The sequence below is a fragment of the Uloborus diversus genome, chromosome 7 (assembly GCF_026930045.1).
Source record: "Uloborus diversus isolate 005 chromosome 7, Udiv.v.3.1, whole genome shotgun sequence".
NCBI classification, from domain to species: Eukaryota; Metazoa; Arthropoda; class Arachnida; order Araneae; family Uloboridae; genus Uloborus; species Uloborus diversus.
In genome coordinates this window covers 34,579,934-34,598,991 of record NC_072737.1, presented here as the reverse complement: position 1 = coordinate 34,598,991, position 19,058 = coordinate 34,579,934, and the positions used below count along the sequence as shown (strand labels likewise).

Sequence of the window (19,058 nt, the reverse complement as noted above, 5' to 3'; positions counted from 1 at the left end):
AGAACGGAACAACCGAAGATCAAGAGTTTATAAACGCGCCCTAAATTTCTTGAAATACACTGAGAATGGTAAAATAGTTTCGCCCTGCAAAATACTGTTGTGTGATTAGTCAACCAATAATATGTCTAAAATTTTCCGTAAATATCCTTTTCATGGAAAAAAATTCCCATGGGTCCAGAAACCACCAGGGCCGTATCCGCCCCCCCCCCACCCGAAACCCGTATTGTTTTGTAACGTGAAACAGAAGGAGTTTCGTCTTTTTTATTTTTTACTTTCTAATGTCAGAAAAGATAAATACAGTAGGACCTTTCAATAAGGGACACTAATGGGACCCGACATTATGTCCCTTAAATAGAGGTGTCCCTTATTCGGAGGTATTTTAGTTTATACATGCAGTGTGTTTACTCAGTATACTTTTGTTATGAACTTATAAACACTTAAGATTCAATACTTTTCATTTGTCATACACAACTAAATCAAGTTCACACTTAATGATTTTTTTTAATTTTTTATTATTTCATTAATTATAATTGAGTTAAAAATTTGGTTAGTCCAAAGTTTTCCCCCATAAAGCAATGGACCTTATTCACGGTTTGGCAACGGTCCCATCAGCTGTCCGTCTGCGGGTATTTTGACCAATCACGCAGTGCATATTGTAGGAGTGGGGGGGGGCAGCCAGCGGGGGGGGGGGGGCTGACCCCCCCCCCCCCGCTGGCTACGGCCTTGGCTGTAAAATCACAAGGAAAAAACTAAAAAGCCATTATTAAACCTAATATACACACACACACATACACACAACTACCCACACATTCCTGCCTGCACACAGACAGAAACACATATGCCTACACACACATACACATACCCCCACGCACACACATATACAACCCCCCCCCACACTTATGCCAGCACACAGACACAAACACACATACCCCGTACACACAAACACCCCCTCCCCCCACACACACAAACACACATGCCTACATGCACACACACGTGATTGCGAAAAACATAATTTGAATTCAAGATGTCAAAATTCAAATTAATTTTTTTTTTAAATTTAGGTTGCGTTCGACGAACCTCACCGGTCGAACCGGTTACAAACCGCAGCGTTCTATGATCAACCGGTTACCGAATCGGTTACCATTCTAAGCAGTTGATTGGTTGATTGGAGCATGTGATCATTAGCTGTCACATGATTAACGAACCGGTCGCTACCGGTCGTGCTCGTCGAACGAAAGCATAACTGTCAGGATTTCTTAGCTGTAACTGTAACTGAATTCTAAAATTTGCAATTTCATTTTCAATTTCTCTGTTTACACGAATTCATTGTGTTAGTACAAAAAATCTTTGTTGTTTCTTTGTATAACAGTTTATTTAAGTGACATTTTTATTCATTAATTCTCAGTGAAAAAGTTAATCAGTTTTCTATCAGTTTTCACTTGTTTTGTTTTATTTTTTTCAAGTTGAAAGAAAATGACTTGTATTCGAATGTACGATGTCTAACACTACTTTTATTTTGATAGAATGGACCGACTTTTAAGACTTGGCGGTGGTTTAGCTGGTCTCGGACAAGTAAGTTATTATTTAAGTATAATTTTTTGCACGATTTTGAAATTGAAACGTTGAACTTTCCTTCTTTATTTATCTAAGTAATTACTAGAGATGTACCGAGTACTCGGTAACTACTCGGTACTCGGCCCAATTTTGATCAGATACTCGGCCAATACCGAGTATTTGCAAAAAATTAAATATTGTCCAAGACAGATATTAAAATTTATAAAAACCGCAAGCATATATAATTTTCTGCAATCATTTACAAGTCAAATTTACATTTTGAAAATAATGAAGTCTGTAATGCTTCAATGGAATTAATCTTTGTTTTAATGTCCCCAAAGTTGATAAAACTTATTTATTAAAAATTGTGCAAAAAAGTAAGTGTAGAAAATATGGAATTTTTATATTAAAAATGGATTTTTGCTACAAACAAAAATTAGTTATAAGAAAAAATATAAAAATACCTTTGCTTAAAAAATAAATGGAAATAAAACACTGTTAAAAGCACAATGCAGACACATGTTTTGGCATTACAAGGAATTCCTTTTTCAATGCACAAAATGGGAGCTCGTGGATTTAAAGGCATCGAACAAAAGTCGGATTCTTCTGTCGAATGTCTTTACATTCTTTAGCTCACATTTTATGCGCTGAAAAAGACGTTCCTGGTAATGCAGAAACACGTGTCTGCAGTGTTAAGGCACATTTGTTTTATTTGCTTTTAAAAATTTTTTAAGTTTGGCGGACTAGAACTATAATAGATTGGTATAATTTGTTTTAATTCCAACTTGATTAATCATACCTTTTATTTATTTTTAATTTTAAAAATAATTTTTTTGTAAAATTTTTGCCATAAACAAAATTTTTTAAATAATGCGTAATTAAATTTCAGCAGGAATTTAGTTTTAAAAACTATTATATGGACAAGGAGGTCTATACTACTATTCCAATAAGTTCGAAATTCATCACATGTGTGTCGGCGGTTCTTCTTAAAACATAAAAGTGCCTTATTTGAGTGTCCTGTTAAAGATTCTTTGAATTTCTTAAATCTGAATCAACTTTTTTATTATTTAGTGCTTAATCACTTCTTTTGGTTTTTGTTTTAAGATTTCATTTCGTAAAAAGAATTCGACATTAAAGCTTCAAACTTTTGTTTCAAATTAATGATAATTTAACGATGAACTGTTTATCGAAAGCATTTGTTTACTAGCTTTACTGCAACAGCATTACAGGTTTCACATTTTAATCCTTTTTACCATCATGTCTCTCGAATTATATATTTTTATGATATAATACAAAATGTTGAGAGCATAAGCCAGTAGAAAATTTAAGCAAACAGGATCTGCCTAAAAATTGAGCAACTATTAAACAAAACAAATCTCAGTATGAATTAACCATTTTTTTTAAAGAACTTCTTTTTCAGAGTTTTTTTATTGTTTTTTTTTCGGAAGGCTTTTTGAGAATTGTTTTTTAAGTACAAGCCTATTATTTGAACGTTTTCCGAGGACAGCAAAGGATACTCGGTGTATACTTATGAAAAGAACAAAATGAAAATTGGTGTTTCTCAAGGGCATGTTTAAGAAGGCACTTTTGACTTCCTTTTACAAAAAAGGAAGTATTGTATTCATGAAAAAAATTTCACTCAAACATCAAGCTTAATTTCCATTTTGCTCACCCTCGAATGAATGTTTGTTTTTTTCCGACTCAAACACAAGAGCCTAAGAACGTATAGACACACGAAATATCCATTATGGCTATTTCCGAGTTAATTATGATGAGATTTCTCGTGATGTATGTATGTATGTTTGTGCGTATGTATGTCACATGACTTAATAATAGTATGTCCTAGAAAGTGGAATTTTGGTATGTAGACTCCTAGTGGGTTCTAGTTGTGCACCTTCCCTTTTGGTTGCATTCGGATGTTCCTAAGGGGGTCTTTTGCCCCTTTTAGGGAGGAAATCATTGTTAATTTCGATGTAAACTCAAGTGGTGTTATAATTTGGCGGACACTTGGCAATGTATCGCCAGTCTTTGGGTCTAATATAATTAAGACCACTAATATAATTAATAACACTAATATAATTAAGAAAAACTAACTAATATAATTAAGACTAATATACTAATTAAGAAAAATAATTGTTCAACAGATTATTTTGCACTAAAAATTTGTCACAATGATGGAAACCTTATATTTAAGCAAAGCATAAAACAAAATCACATCTTACGTAAACATTATAACATATTTATAAATTTTAAAAATTTATTAAATAGTTAGAGAACTTAATTTCAAAAGTCGGCTGAGTGGATTCATCTATTGTATGAAATATATTATGTTTATAAGTTGGTAAAGTAATTAATATCTACTAATTTTTGATCATTTAAAAAAATTTAAAAAATCGGATTTAAATAAAAAAATTCCAACTTTTTTTATTTAACACTAGAAAGACGGAGGCGGTCATTTTGACCGCAAACGATTTTCAAACGCTCATATTTGCTGCGTTTTATTTTCAAACTCGTTTCCCTTTATTGACTTTTCCTAACTATTTATTAAGATCTCACAAAAGTAAATTTTATTTCTTTAGGCCCATTATTACAGTCGCTATAGGTGTTTATATCTAGAAAGACTGACGGCGGTAATTTTGACCGCTGTAATTTATGCTTCCGGTTTTGTTCACTTTTCTCTTATCAGATATGTGCACTATGGATTTTTTTTAGTTGTCAGAGTGAATAGCATTCTTTTGTAATTAGTGGGTTTGAGTAGCATCTGCTGGTCAGGTGCAGTTCTTTGAACGGTTAGGAAAATGAGAAACACCTGTTGGTCACGTGCTTCTTTTTTTTTCTGCTAGCAGGGTCAAAGTTGAGAAAGGTGACTTTGAAAAGCATGGGACCGGACACATAATATCCTTTCAGTTTTGAAAAGGGATTAATTTATAACAGATGGATTCTAAGAACTTGTGCTGGAATTTTTTGAGCACTAAAACATGTGTTTGACAAATAACATGTGTTTCAAACATATACATTTGTTTCCTTCGATGTTCTTGGAAGGCCATCTTAATTATTCTCTTTATGATGTCGCGAAGGACCGTTGGAAAGCAAAACTTATCAGAAAATGAATTCCTGCAACTGTTGCAGGATTTGCCTGAAATTGATTCTAGTTTGGATGCGTAGTCTGAATTATCTGAGGAGGAATACATTCCTAGCGATGAAAATAATATACTTTCAACAGTTGATTGCGATAATTTTTCGAAACCTAGCATTGCACAAAAAGATGATGATAAAGTTTATACCTGAGAGAAAAAACAAAAACGATGTCAAAGGAAATAATGCGTAAATAAAACTATGACTGTTTATTCTGATTGCAAAAAAAAAAAAAAAAAAAAAAAAAATGCGGCTCATGTCCATGGAAAGTGATAAAGATGATTATTTGTAAATATTGTAAAGAAGAGTAATGTTTGTATATTACGATATTTATGCATTTAAGAAATGAATCACATGAATAGTTGAAAATACTTGTTAGTGACTACATGCTTAGAAAATGTCCTCTATTTTGTACAAATTTAATCTTCCACAGTATCATTTACTTACTGTATATATGCTTTTTAGATGATAGAACATAAAATTAAATTTAAAAAAAAGCTGTCTCAGACTAATTTACAGGTTATATTATGATTAAATTGTTAAATGAATATATGATGCATCAAAACAAATCTTTTCTATGATTGAAAATCCCGAAAATAAATCATTTTCACAATTTTAAGTACAGCGGTCAAAATGACCGCTGCTAGTCTTTCTAGGTATACGGAAAACGTCGTCTTTCTAGTGTTAAAAAAAAAAATTACGAACCCTGTTTTGTTCTGGTTTCCAATATTGACAGCTCGATGCATCTTTGATTGGATTTTATTTTGTGAAACTCATTGTTGTTAATGATTTGCAGGCTCCGCCTCCAACAGATGGAGCAGTGGTGGATACTGCGGAGCAAGTCTACATATCCTCCTTGGCCCTCTTGAAGGTATGTTCTGGGATTTGGTTTTTAGTCAAATTCCTGGTACAAGCAACGATAAAACGGAAAATTTTAGAAACCTTAGCAGGGTCGGGGTTTTTTGCCGGCAAAAAGGTATTTTTGCCGGGACAATGGAAAAAACCATGGCAAAAATGGAAAAAACCGGCAAAAATGGAAAAAATGGCACAAACCTGATTGCAAATAAAGTAGCATTATAGTGTTAATCAAGAAATAGGGACAATATAAATAATGCACTTTAATATTTTAGTTATGTCTCTCCATGTTACTTCTAATTTATAAGGTGAAAAACAAATAAAAAACAAATGTTGGGATTGCAAAACTTAAGATTTTAAATGTTTGCTAAAACAATTTTTTCAGAATGAGCCGATTCCTTCAATGCTGAAACAAAGAATGTTTACTGAAGCTTAGTAAATTAATGAAAAGATTGAACTCTAATTATATATATATATATATATATATATATATATATATATATATATATATATATTCAATTAATCACTTTTTTTTTTTTGGATCCCACTAAGATTTTTAAGCTATTTAATTGATAACAGAATATTTACTTGGATATAGAAAAATATTAACTTTTCCGCGCTAAAGAAATAATGCATTTTTTCTCACATACTGGGAAAATGGATAGCCAAGAGAAGAATTTAAAAAGAAGAGAAAAAAAAGCTGATCCATATGTGCATTCTGTATTCACTCTACTTTTTAGTGATACTTGCTCACTCTACAGAAAAATGGCAAAGCCTTTTATTAAAATCTTTTCATGCTTTTTCTTTTATATAAAAGAAAAAAAAACTGTCCGTAAGTTGTTAACACAAAATCTATTTTTGCCACTTTGGCAAAAACCTATTTTTGCCGGGCGGTAAAAACCGTGGTTTTTTCCATGGTTTTTTCCGCCATCGGCAAAAACTTGCCAACCCTGAACCTTAGACTGAGTCGCAGACATAGATAAAATGAAAAGCTTTCTGCGAACACAAAACCAAATTGGAAAATTTTCTGCAAATAATTATTTTGCCTAACTCACCCTTGAATAAGAAATTAAATTTATATTCAAATATGAAAGAGACAAAAAAAGTGTTTTAAATCATTTAATTTTTTTTTTTTTACAATAACATATAGTTTGCTTATTTTTCACCAACTGAAGAAAACTGCCAAAACCATTATTTTTTTACACATGTGCTTTAAAAGGCTTTTGGAAAAAGGCTTTAACAGAAAAACTCTGGGATTTCCTTAAAAAATCCCTTAAATTTTTGTTTTTAAATTAACGTTAGCAGTTTGAAAAAGAATTTCTGCAGAGCCAAAAATTTTCTGCAAATGCCGTTTGTGCGTTCGTCTATATTATGCAAGACTGCTGAGTCGCAACTGTAGAATCAAGAAGGAAAATTGAAAATCCTTTTAAAAGCCTTATACTATTAAAAATCAATGGCAAGTATTTTATTTGTTAACAAATAGAAACTGGCAGCAGGTAAAAATTTTAAATTATTCCGTTTTATTTCCTTGTCGGCCAACAATGAATTCGGTGATCAATCGTGTGAATAAAGGCTTAGCTCTTATTAAAACTGTTTAAAAAAAACGTTATACTTCGAATTCTGTGAAACATGGAAGTTCCAAACATATTCTGTCAGACGTGGAAAAAATCTCTCTTTATTTTGGTGTTAAATTAAAATAATTTTAACTATGTTTTCACTGCAAAAATTATGAAAAACCTTTTAGAAGTTTTAAATTAATGTCTTCGTTAGTGAATGTCATCCAAAGATGCAACCTAGCTAAGAACATTCTCGATCAACTCTCCTTTCGAACAAACTTTTTTCCTTCAGAATCAGTCCATCCGTTTAGACGCTAGAGTGCCACAGACAGATATATAGATACACAGACACGTCTAACTTATAACCCCCCTTCGTTTGTGTGTTGGGGGATTAAAAATATCTGGTTAAAAATAAAAAAAAAACAACCAAAGAGTGGGAAATTTTAAAATACAGTTGCCGATGCTTATATTAATCAGATTTGTTCTAAACAGTTTTGATTTCATAAAGTGACTAATTCAATAAAGCTGGATTTTAAGCAATTTTGACGATTTGATTCATTAAAGATTTTCAATTATATTGTCTGTCATTCATAGACTTGACATTATTTCATTGAAATAATGTCAAGGGCCCACGCCTCGGCCTTGTTGGCCTATTCAGTAATCAGGCCCTGGTTGTTTTCACTTCTCTTTTCTGCATTCATAGTATTTACAAAGGAAGCATGTACAAAAAGAGCATTATTAACTTAAAATCCAGATCCCTGTTTCAGTGATGCATTGGATATTCCAAGCTAAAGAGAAAAGAAATACAGTAACCCCTTGTTAAATCGTGCTTCGTTATATCGCTCATTTGGATATATCGCGTTTTTCCTTTGTCTCCCGAGAAATTATACTTAAAAAATATGCTGCTTTATTTTTGGCACCTTAGAAAAAAAGATTATATTTCTTAACAAAAGTATTTTCTTCTTTTAGTAATGAATGAACAAAGCAGGCAAATTTTCCATAAACTTAGTTTGCTGCAGTTTAAGTTTGCAACTTTCAATTTGTATTTTACCATAAAGCAATAAAAATGTTTAAATTTTTTTTTTTTTTTCAGTTTAAGAGTAAAATTGATCGATAAATTTTGTTGTGTTTTTATTCAGAAAATCGTGCATGTATGATAAGAATCGAATATTTTTGTAGTTGAACATGTCATTAATTGTTACGTTAATTGAATTGCTACTTTTTATGACCTCGGTTATATCGCTTTTTTAGATATATCATGCTTTTTTGTTGTCACCCGAGAAGCGCAATATATCGAGGGGTTACTGTAGTTGCATATTGTTACATTAAAGTACAGTATACTCCCGATTATCCGTGCTAATCACCGGACGGCTTAGCGCTGATAATCGAAAAACACGGACAATCCGAAAAATCATTTAAGGAATATGCAGGGTAACTATTTAAGGGGAAATTAGAAAAAACTATGTATATACTCACACAAACCAGGAACTTTTCTTCGAAATTTATTGCTTAAAAAAAAATCGGTGATACATTTTTGTTTTCTTTGTTTGTTTAAATGGTTGCGTATGTCCGTACGAATTTTTCTTACGGCAGTTATTTCTCCGTAATCGTAACTTCTTTCACTCATGTAATCCAATAAATGTTCCACAGATTGTAGAGCAGTAGAATGTGAAATTGTATTTTCATCTTCGTCTTCGGTATCATCGCTTGTGTTTGATTCGGTAACAAGTTCAGTGATATTTTCGTCAGTCAGACATTGAAGTCCTGATTCACGTTCGTCGCTTTTAAACCACTCTTCGACATTTTCGGCGTCAACGGATTCGAAACCTTCGATTTCTTTAACTTCCTCGATGATGTCATCGATATTATCGATCACATCATCCAAGCTTTGGAAAAGTGTGATTCCGAAATGATGCACGGATAATCTGCAAACTGGATAATCCGCACACGGATAATCGGGAGTATACTGTAAAAGTTTTGTAACCCTTTGATAAATTAAGCTCACATTTTTTTTTTGCTGCTTTGGCCATAAGTTAAGGTACCGGGACGATTTTAAGTGGTTTCTTCCACCTTTGGCTAACATGTGCTAACCTCATTTTTATGCACTGACCATTTTTCTTCGACCCATCGTTTGTAACTCAAGTGAAATGTTTTGTTGCGCTAGATGCTGAAGCACGGTAGGGCTGGTGTGCCCATGGAAGTCATGGGACTGATGCTGGGAGAGTTTGTCGACGACTACACAGTCAGGGTCATCGACGTCTTTGCCATGCCCCAGTCTGGAACGGTGAGTTAAGATTTTACACAATCAAGTTGTTTATTGTCTCTCCATTTTGAACATATCAAGACTATGATATATTTTGATATTTTTTTATATTTATTTTTTGAACTGTGATATCTATAATTAGTGATGTAAAATACCCGAGGTTTTAATTTTTGGTGGTAAATACCCAGGATATATACTAGGGTAAATACCCAAATTGGGTATTTACCTGGGTATTTATTTAAAAAAATTATATTCAGCTAAAATACTTTTCTGTGTGTATTCCACTATATATATATATAAAACCAACCATATACAAAACAATAAATTTTTGCCCAAAAATTGTATTTTGATCACATATTTAAAGAATTATTATGTGAAACAACTTAGCAATCTAATATGATATTCACATTAAATGTGTTGGATATGCCTAATCAATGTTGATAGCCAAATTTCACATATGAAAATCCATTCTACAAAAAGTAAAAAGCTTAACTGGTTACAAAAAAAAAAAATGCAAACATCAATTTTTTTAAATCCTAGTCTTTTATAACCCAATAATATGTCCCTGCATGACATCAAAATATAAAGAATGTCGCTCAATTTTTTTATTACAATTTATTTACCTGTATCTTTTGCAGAATTTTTCTCCAAACTTAGTTCAAGTGTTCAGGCGTATTCTGCAGATTTTCTGCAGACTCCTTAGTTCGCTTAGTTCATTTTGATATTTCGACTTTCTCTTTTTATTGTATTTCAAGCATAGGTATTGAGTGTAAGAAAATATAGAGACATTACAGCTGTTTTAATGTTTTAATTTAAAGAACTAAATTTAATACTAAACAATTTAATGCTAATAGTAAATGCAGTACAACATAAATGTTAGCATAAAAATACTTGATCATTCCTTTTTCAGTAAAATGTGTTCGAAGATGTTTTACGGTTTACGTTTTTTAAAAAGAAAATCATCACCTTTTGATACCAGCTAATTTTTTTTTGCAAAATGCGCAATTACTAGGGGGTTTACCCTGCCCTCAGATAAATGCCCCAAAATATATTTACCTTCCCACTCTACATCACTAATTGCGTGTATTAAAAATAGTTTGAATAAATTTTCATCATAAAGTACCCTTGAACAAATGCAAATGAGCAAGGGAACAGAAAACAATATTTTGATTTTTTTTTTTTTGCTTATGAATGTGTAAACTGTATCTATATTTGCCACGTTATCACTTAAACAGCAATAAAATAAATAAATAACATCATAGTCTTAATAACTTCTCAGTTTGTTCTTCCAAACATCCCCCGTGCTTCCTTCTTTTTATTTTAAATATGACTAACCTAGTTTGTGATTTTGAAATTCTGAAGTTCATCATTGAATTGCTTATACTTCTCCAATTATGACATTGAAAAGAGAGATTCTTTGGTTCACGATATGTTTCTTTCATAATTTCATCAAGTCTTTCAATAAAAAATATTATAAACTGTGTAATACATATGTATGTATCAGTTTTACAAATTATTTTATATTTTTCGATTTAAAAAAAAATCCTATTCACTTTTTGCATTTTTCTGTAAAATACCCAATTTTTGGGTATTTACCCAGGCCTTGGGTAAATACCCAAAAACAATATTTACCTACCCACTGGGTATTTACCCGATCCACATTACTATTTACAATATAAAATTATGTTGAAATTATATTAATGCTATTAATTTGTTTTTAAAAAATAACAAAAAGTAATGTCCTATATTTATATGATTTATCAATATATCATTAATATTAATTAAAAAATCTAAAACTTCTTTTAAATTTTGTTGGACAGAATGAAATTATTTAAAATTTTATAACTTTAATATATGAATTTAAAATGTCTAGTTATAAAAATTACAAGTTGGTCAGAAAAATAGAAAATGTCTTATGGCTGTACACTGCAATTATTTATTTTTTAAAGAGCAGCTAACAAACGAAAAATGAGTAAAGCAGCTAATACCTAAGTAACTCAATCAAAATTAAATATAATATAAAATAGAATACAAATAACAATCAAAATTAATTTAAAATAAAATAGAATACAAATAAGAAATATTAAAATTAATCAAATTTTACAGAGCACATGTGTATAAAGGTCAATACCTAATATAACAGGTCAATACCTAATATAACAGCCAGTATCAGTATACTACATTTTAATTTTAAAACATTAAACTATCACATTTCCCAAATTATTGTAAATATCTTACATATATAAATACTATTTGAAGTACATACAAATAGTGAAAGAAACATTACTTTTAAGTCTTTAGGTTATAATAGTAGTATAAGAAAATAAACAACGCTAATTAGAAGGTTCCAGTTACTACTTAGAGGTTTAAATTTGCGCTAATTGAAAATATCGGATGTATATCAAAATATCCTATATATATATATCAAAATATCGGATATTTTTAACTTTTTCGAAAATATCATGATATTTTCGAGCCCTCTTCTGAAGCAAATCTTCTCAATATGCTGTAAATTCTTTTAAAAAAACCACTTTGTTGAGTTTTTCCATGTGGGTCTGCCCAAAAAAACCTGGGCCGGTTTTTTCGGCCCAGGCCCACTCTGCCTCTAAGTAAAAGCAGGGTTCGTACGGGTCATGGAAATCCTGGAAAGTCATGGAAAAAAGATAAACAAATTTCAGACCTGGAAAAGTCATGGAAAATTAACATTTTCATTAAAAGTCATGGAAAAAATGTCTTGGGTAGTAAGAAAGCAACAATAGCTAAAAGAGCGCTAAAAATAATGAATGATTTAGTAATATTGCATATAAATTGAACAATCTGAAAAACAAATCCGAGTTTTGGAATCCTATTTCATCCGCTTCTGAAACAGCTGCTCGCCTTTTTTTGTAATGTGATTGTATTACTTGGGCGTCGCTATTTTTGAATGAACCATTATTTTCAGTGCTTCTTATATTTTATATTCTGTAGTAGTGGACTTGCACGTTCTTCTTGATTTTGCCACGCCCGCTCAAAAAGTGTAATTCAATTGCATTTGAGTTCATTTCAACTACTCGTAAAAAGTTCATTATGAAATTTATCAGAGTTTATCTTAATATGTTGAAAGCTTTAAAATGAAGACTTTAGTAAGGCAATAGAATATAGAAATAAGGGAATTCTAATATTCTAAAACAGTAGTTCCCACCGTACACCTTGCAAAACCGATCCTTTTGGCCAGCTGGAATATCCGATTTGGAAAAATGAATTAACTGAAAAAAGCGACTTTACTTTTAATGAATGAATATGCTGTCCAGTTACATGGGTAATTAGATGCACCATTGACATGAAAGGGCAATGTTTTTATGAAGTAAATTTATTATTTTAAACTTAGTGATGACTCATTCAATTTTTGTCCCATTCATTACTATTCTGCCCTATTTATTAAATATTTATTAGACATTTAAACATCAGTTGTGTTGCATTCACTATATTTTTATTTTACTTGAATTTATGTGATGAAGACAAATGAGAATAATTTATTACTTTCAGCAGTATGCACTGATGTTTTTTTCAGTCACAAGTAAGTGCTCCAATGAGGTAGTAGCACTCACGTAAAAGTTTTTCTAATGCCCATTTCCGAAAAATTTGGCAAGTTGGACATTAAATAGTACTATTCTCTTTGTATAACAAGGTCATGAAATTTTTTTTAAAGTCTTGGAAAAGTCATGGAATTTTTTCATCCAAATAGAGTATGAACCCTGTAAAAGGTCTTTTAACCTTTATTCTCAAATTTTTCACATATCCACTCATACATATCATTCTTTTAATAAATTTTCAGTCCGTGTCTGAGTAAGATGACTACCCTTTACTCTCATTTGACAGGTCACTTTGATAACTGATATTGATTTAAGTTTAGTTTATTCTTTCTATCCTCTGCCGATTTGAAGCGTTGTATTAAAAAAAATGGAATACAGCAGAAAAAGATTTGAAAGAACACTGAAACAAGTCAAGTTTTCTTGATATATAATTACAAATATGTCTATGAGTGAACTCTTGATCATTGGTCAGTGTGGTGTGGTAGTAATGTTTCTACTCTGCATTACTGATTTGTTCTCTATCAATATTATCAGGGTTGGCAAAAACCCGGGTTTTTTTAAAAAAAGCCCATGGACCCAGGGTTTTTTGGGTTTTTTTTAAATAAAACCCAAAAAAAACCCAACTAAAGCTGGGTTTTTTTAAAAGAAATGTGGTTTTTTTTGTCTTTTTTTAGGGGAAAGGTGGGGTACTCGTAGCATATTGTAGCATAAGTATATGGACAAAGCACAAAAATTGTCTTGATAAAAAAAGCTGGAAAATTCAGCATTTTCTGAAGAAAGGTATAAAAGACAACAAAATTCAAGAATGGTGAAGTTTCAGATTTTTTTAGTTTCCATGATTACTAATAGTTAAGGCAAAGTTACTTCTTGAGTGATAAAATCTATTGTTTATTTGTTCGTTTTTAATTTCGACATTTTTTTTTTGTATTTTACTTTATTGTATTTCATTTTGTTATGCAAAACTACTGTAGAACCTCAAGTAGTTTAAATCCCTTTTTACTGAATTCCAGCTTAATCAAGACATTTCTTTGAACTTTATGTTGCCTGTTTTTCTATTTCTGTGTACGGAGTAAGAAATATTAAACTTTTTCGTAAGATAATGAAAATACTGTACATCCTATTCCGTTTTCTGTCCGACCATTTGTAAAACCTGTTAATTTCTAAAAAATATACCTTGTTTATTCGAGGTTTTGTGACTTGTTGGTTTGCAGAAAATAATTCACATGAAAGCCTTTTAGCTAAAGTAGTAAGTATCCTTTGTACAATCTGCAAATATTGAGAAAATCTGACGTGACAGGACTTAGTCAAGATAATTTGAGTACCTTATTGAACAGTTGAAGGAAAAAAGTTAAATATATTTATTTAAAATCTTTGAAGCATTTTTTAATGCCCTTAAGAGTTAAGAAATACTATTAAAGTTCAAAATTCATTTTTTATGTCCCATTGCCTATTGTGAAGAAGAAATAAAAAAGAAGTTTAAATTGTAAAAGTATTTAAATTAATTATTTTTTAAAAAAAAAGTTCTCAGAAAATTTTAAAAAACCCAAAAGTGGGCTAAATAATGGGTTTTTTTAAATGGATTTTTTCAAAAAAAACCCATTGGGTCCAACCCAATTGGGTCCAATCCGGCCAACCCTGGTTTATTCTCAATTTTTTCACACATCCACTCATACATATCATTCTTTTAATAAACTTTCAGTCCATGTCTGAGTAAGATGACTACCCTTTACTCTCATTTGACAGGTCATTTTGATAACTGATATTGATTTAAGTTTAGTTTATTCTTTCTATCCTCTGCCGATTTGAAGCATTGTATTAAAAAATACAGCAGAAAAAGATTTGAGAGAACACTGAAACAAGTCAAGTTTTCTTGATATATAATTACAAATATGTCTATGAGTGAACTCTTGATCATTGGTCAGTATGGTGTGGTAGTAATGTTTCTGCTCTGCATTACTGTTTTGTTCTCTATCAATATTATTGACTATAACAGGGTGGCGACAGATCAGGGAAATCAGGGAAAAGTCAGGGAACTTTATTAATCAGGGAAAAGTCAAGGAAATATCAGGGAAATTTGAAAAAATAACAAAATATCAGGGAAAATTGATTTTATGAAGAAAAAAAAAATTTTTTTTTTGCTTTACGAAATTAAGTACCCTAATTCCCTACGCATTTTCCGCCAATTATCTGTTTTTTAAAAAAAAAGTAAAATTAATGAGGTGCGATTAAACGCTGCCGCATATTTGTGCATCTTTTTTCCTCAACGTCAAAGTATTGAATCTTACTTATTAACCACAGGATGAACTTCCTAAGATTGCTTCTGTGTCTGTTAGGTTTTTTTATTTTACCTAGCTTGAAATTTCCTTTTACGCTTCCAATGCTATGTAAAATAAACAACCATACAGGCAAAGAGGAAGCCTTCATTAATGCCTTAGCTCCTTTCCCTTTATTCCGTTGTCTCGAAGTAATTAGCATACTGTAATCACGATTTCAAGAAGAAATCTTTGATTTTCGAATTAATACTAGAAAAGCTTAAAAGTTATTACTTCCTCGCGTTTTAAATTTAATTGCTAAAATTAAACTTTCAATAAAAAACTTTTGTTTTTGCCGTTATACTATTTGTTGTCACCGCAGATTATAAAGGTTTTCTTTTCTTCAGACTTAAGTGATTCTTTAATTTTATAACCAAGTTGTATTCTTTTATATGTTTTGAAATTAACTAATTGCTTTTTTTTTTCTTGCATTTCAAAGTTGTTTGTTACAAAAGCAATCTAAGATTTTTTTTCGTTACATACTGAAATAATTTTAAATAGAGTTAACTTGTGTACTTAAGTAAATTTTTTTTTTTTTTTTTGTTAAAATGCTGTATTCATTCATTAAAACCTATGTTCTTGATTAGAGAAAAACTCCCTATGAATGGATGTCAAATCATGGTTTCATCTGTTTTGCATAAATATGTCAATTAGTTATATAAGAATAACTACATTGCTTCTCTTCTTTCACTATTACTTGTTATTCTTGCAACAATTATTATACTGTTTGAAAAATTAGTTCAAAATAATTTCGATTACTTTTTAGTTCTATCATAAATACACATATGTTTTTAAGAGTAATTTTAATAGTTTCTTAAAATTCTTATGCTAAGTGGTTTCTGGAAGGAAAGTATTTTTTTTTTATAATTTTCTATAATCTTTCCATGTAGAAAAATTGTATATGCTGTTTTGTAGGCTTTTTTTCCCTAAAAAAATTGACTTGATATGTTTTTTTTTAACCATTTTATTAAAAAAGTAGCATCTTTTTAAAATATATCTTTAGTTCAACAACTTTACACAACTTAAAACGTTTAAAATACTGCATTTAATACAAACATACAATGGATTTCAAGTAGAGCAAAGAAAGAAAACCATTATCATTGGTAACGTAAATCAGGGAAATTTGGTGAACTTAATCAGGGAAATCAGGGAAAAGTCAGGGAACTTTTTTTCACAGTTCCTGTCGCCATCCTGTATAATATATTAATATCAAGAAATGATCCTTGAAATTTTATTTTACTGTAACATGCGTATCTATATATATAAAAATGGAGTTTGGTAAATTTGTTCCCTAAGATCTCAGAAACTACCCGGCAGATTTGACTGAAACTTTCACCGTTTGTTCAGTTTGGTACTGGGAAGGTTTATAGACCAGTTCGAAAAAAATCCGATTGATAGTTCCCTTTTTATTCCAATTTTAGGCCCAATTTTCGCATAAATGCCCCAATATGGGGGTGGAAAAAAACGTGCACATATTAACATTATATGTCCATCGAAAGCGCCAATTTTTCTGCTGAAGATAGCATCTGTTCGAAGTTTCTAAGTTGTATAAAAAACGAGTTATGAGCTTTTTTGTTCCCTGTTCGAAGGCTTTCATCAACCCAAGTCATTATTTAGTGTGTCATCTCAACTCCCAAGAATTGTTGTATTGTTGAATATTTTTGAGTTTCGTCCGACTTTTTGAGGCTTTTCTCAAGTCAAATCTTAAAGTAACGTTTTTCCACAAGATTGGCTAAAAATGAAAGGATTTGGCTGATCATTTTACTTTTAAACGGAACTTATGCAATTAATGGTTTATTATTATTATTTATGCTGATTGGACACTTGCTCACTATATCCAACCAACCAGCAGAAATATCGCCAGAATTTTTTCAGAAAGATTTCAGTTGCTGATGCATTTGGCAGTTTTTTCCACTGTCGCTGTTTTTGAGCCCAAAGACTACGTAATAATGTTTCTCAGCTTTCACCATGTAAACAAAATATCGCCAATCAAAGATACTTTAAAAAAAACAAATACTGTGTCAAAATAATTCAACAACTAAATTACGCAAATCCATAAACCGCACAAAAACTTCCATTAAATTTTCTTTTTACACGATTTCAAACAATCGCCAAATTTTTCTACTTATTTTTGGAAACATTTCGGATGAAACCGTTTAGCGCCATTTTTTTATTTTTTATTTATTTATTTTTTTTTAAATTTTTTTTTATTTTATTTTATTTTTTTTCATTTTTTTTTGACCAAAAGTATCTCAGCATCTTGTGACAATATTTCTATAATAAAAATTAGTAAGGAGGGGGAGTATTATCGAAAGTGTCCCAAAATGATTCTCGCAAATTTGGTAAGATTTTAAACCGCACCAAGTGCCCACAAAAATTGAAACTTCCCAAAATAACTAAAGCAAGTGTAAGGGGAACACGGGCGGCTACAGTTTTTAAAACAGTTCGTACATCAATAGCCATACAGAGAAGGTTTTAGATTTAAAAAAAAAAGTACTAACAGATAAATCTTTTTAAACATGTAAAGTTTAATTTCATATTTCGGTAATTCTTCAAATTTGTATATGCTTAAATGTCGTGCTTTCGTTTCTAAATCAATACTACTTTGTTTTTATACTTATTGCTATTTTAGTTTAATGAGTAAGGAAGAAGCTCGATTTTTAATCACGTCAAAAAAGGTTTGTTTTAAATTCTTTCGCTTAAAACAGAAAACAAGGGCAAGTAACGATTGTTTCTCATAATTATTACTGACCCAGGCAACGCCGGGTATTTTTGCTAGTATATATATATATATAAAGAATGATTTTGAAATTGAATTTGATTATAAGTTTTCATTATTGAAAGAAAAACGAAATTGTGCTTATTTAATTTTTGTCTGAATAGTATATGTTAGTTAAGGGAGTATTCTTTTTAATCTTTGGAAATTATTCTTATTTTTTAAATTTTTAAAAAACTATTTTACACATGTGTCCACTTTTTCTTTTAATTTAATTCATTGCTAAAAAAAAAAAAAAACTTTGAAAGAAATAATTATCAAGTACTTCATCAGCTGCTTTTGCAGTGATTCACTTATTTTTGATTGTTTTTTTTTCTTTTTTGCATCTTTTAATGCGAGGCTCCTTTAAAAATAAAATTAATAATTTATATTTGCAAAGTTTTTTGTCCTTCTATCCTAAACGAATTTATCCCTTCCACTCATAGAGTGGGGAAGTAAATCTCTCCTTCCACTAAAATTCTTAAATTTTAACTGATGTATAAGCCTGCGTTTGTGAATGTTTGATTATTATCTTAATGTGCAATTTGATTCCTGTAGGGCGTCAGTGTAGAAGCAGTGGATCCTGTATTTCAAGCCAAAATGTTGGACATGTTGAAACAAACAGGAAGGTATGCTCTATCTTTCTTATAGAACTTGTTTGATGCTGCTTAGCATATCAAAATGAGAAAGGTTTTATGGGCAGCCAAATGTCTTCTATTCAGGGCCCAGTCCAGGATTTTATTGCACTACCTATTTTTGTGAACATATTACAGTCGGACCTCCATATATCGAAGTAGCAAATTGCCGGAAAAAAATTCGATATATAGAAATTTCGATATACAGAAACAATTTTATTTTATCCTAAAAATCTCCTAAAACATTAAAATTAAAGCTAATTTTCGTGTATGCGAATTCTAATTTCTAATTTATACGAGCATCGGATTAAATGAAAGTTAATAATTAAAAAAATAACATAAATTACATTTTTGCGCCATCATACATCTTCATTCTTCGGCAATTCAACTTGATCCGCAACATTAGGGGATTTTCGTTTTG

At 30.7% G+C, this 19,058-nt stretch overlaps 1 protein-coding gene across 1 annotated transcript in view; it reads left to right on the top strand.

The window, feature by feature from the left end:
* The first annotated feature begins 1,288 nt into the window (after positions 1–1,288).
* LOC129226650 (26S proteasome non-ATPase regulatory subunit 14-like) overlaps positions 1,289–19,058 on the top strand; it is a 36,627-nt gene continuing 18,857 nt past the window's right edge. The window contains exons 1-5 of the mRNA XM_054861281.1: positions 1,289–1,330; positions 1,524–1,572; positions 5,486–5,560; positions 9,265–9,384; positions 18,561–18,631. Coding sequence (XP_054717256.1) covers positions 1,525–1,572; positions 5,486–5,560; positions 9,265–9,384; positions 18,561–18,631 — 314 coding nt within the window. The 5' untranslated portion in view covers positions 1,289–1,330; position 1,524. The remainder of the gene's footprint in view (positions 1,331–1,523; positions 1,573–5,485; positions 5,561–9,264; positions 9,385–18,560; positions 18,632–19,058) is intronic.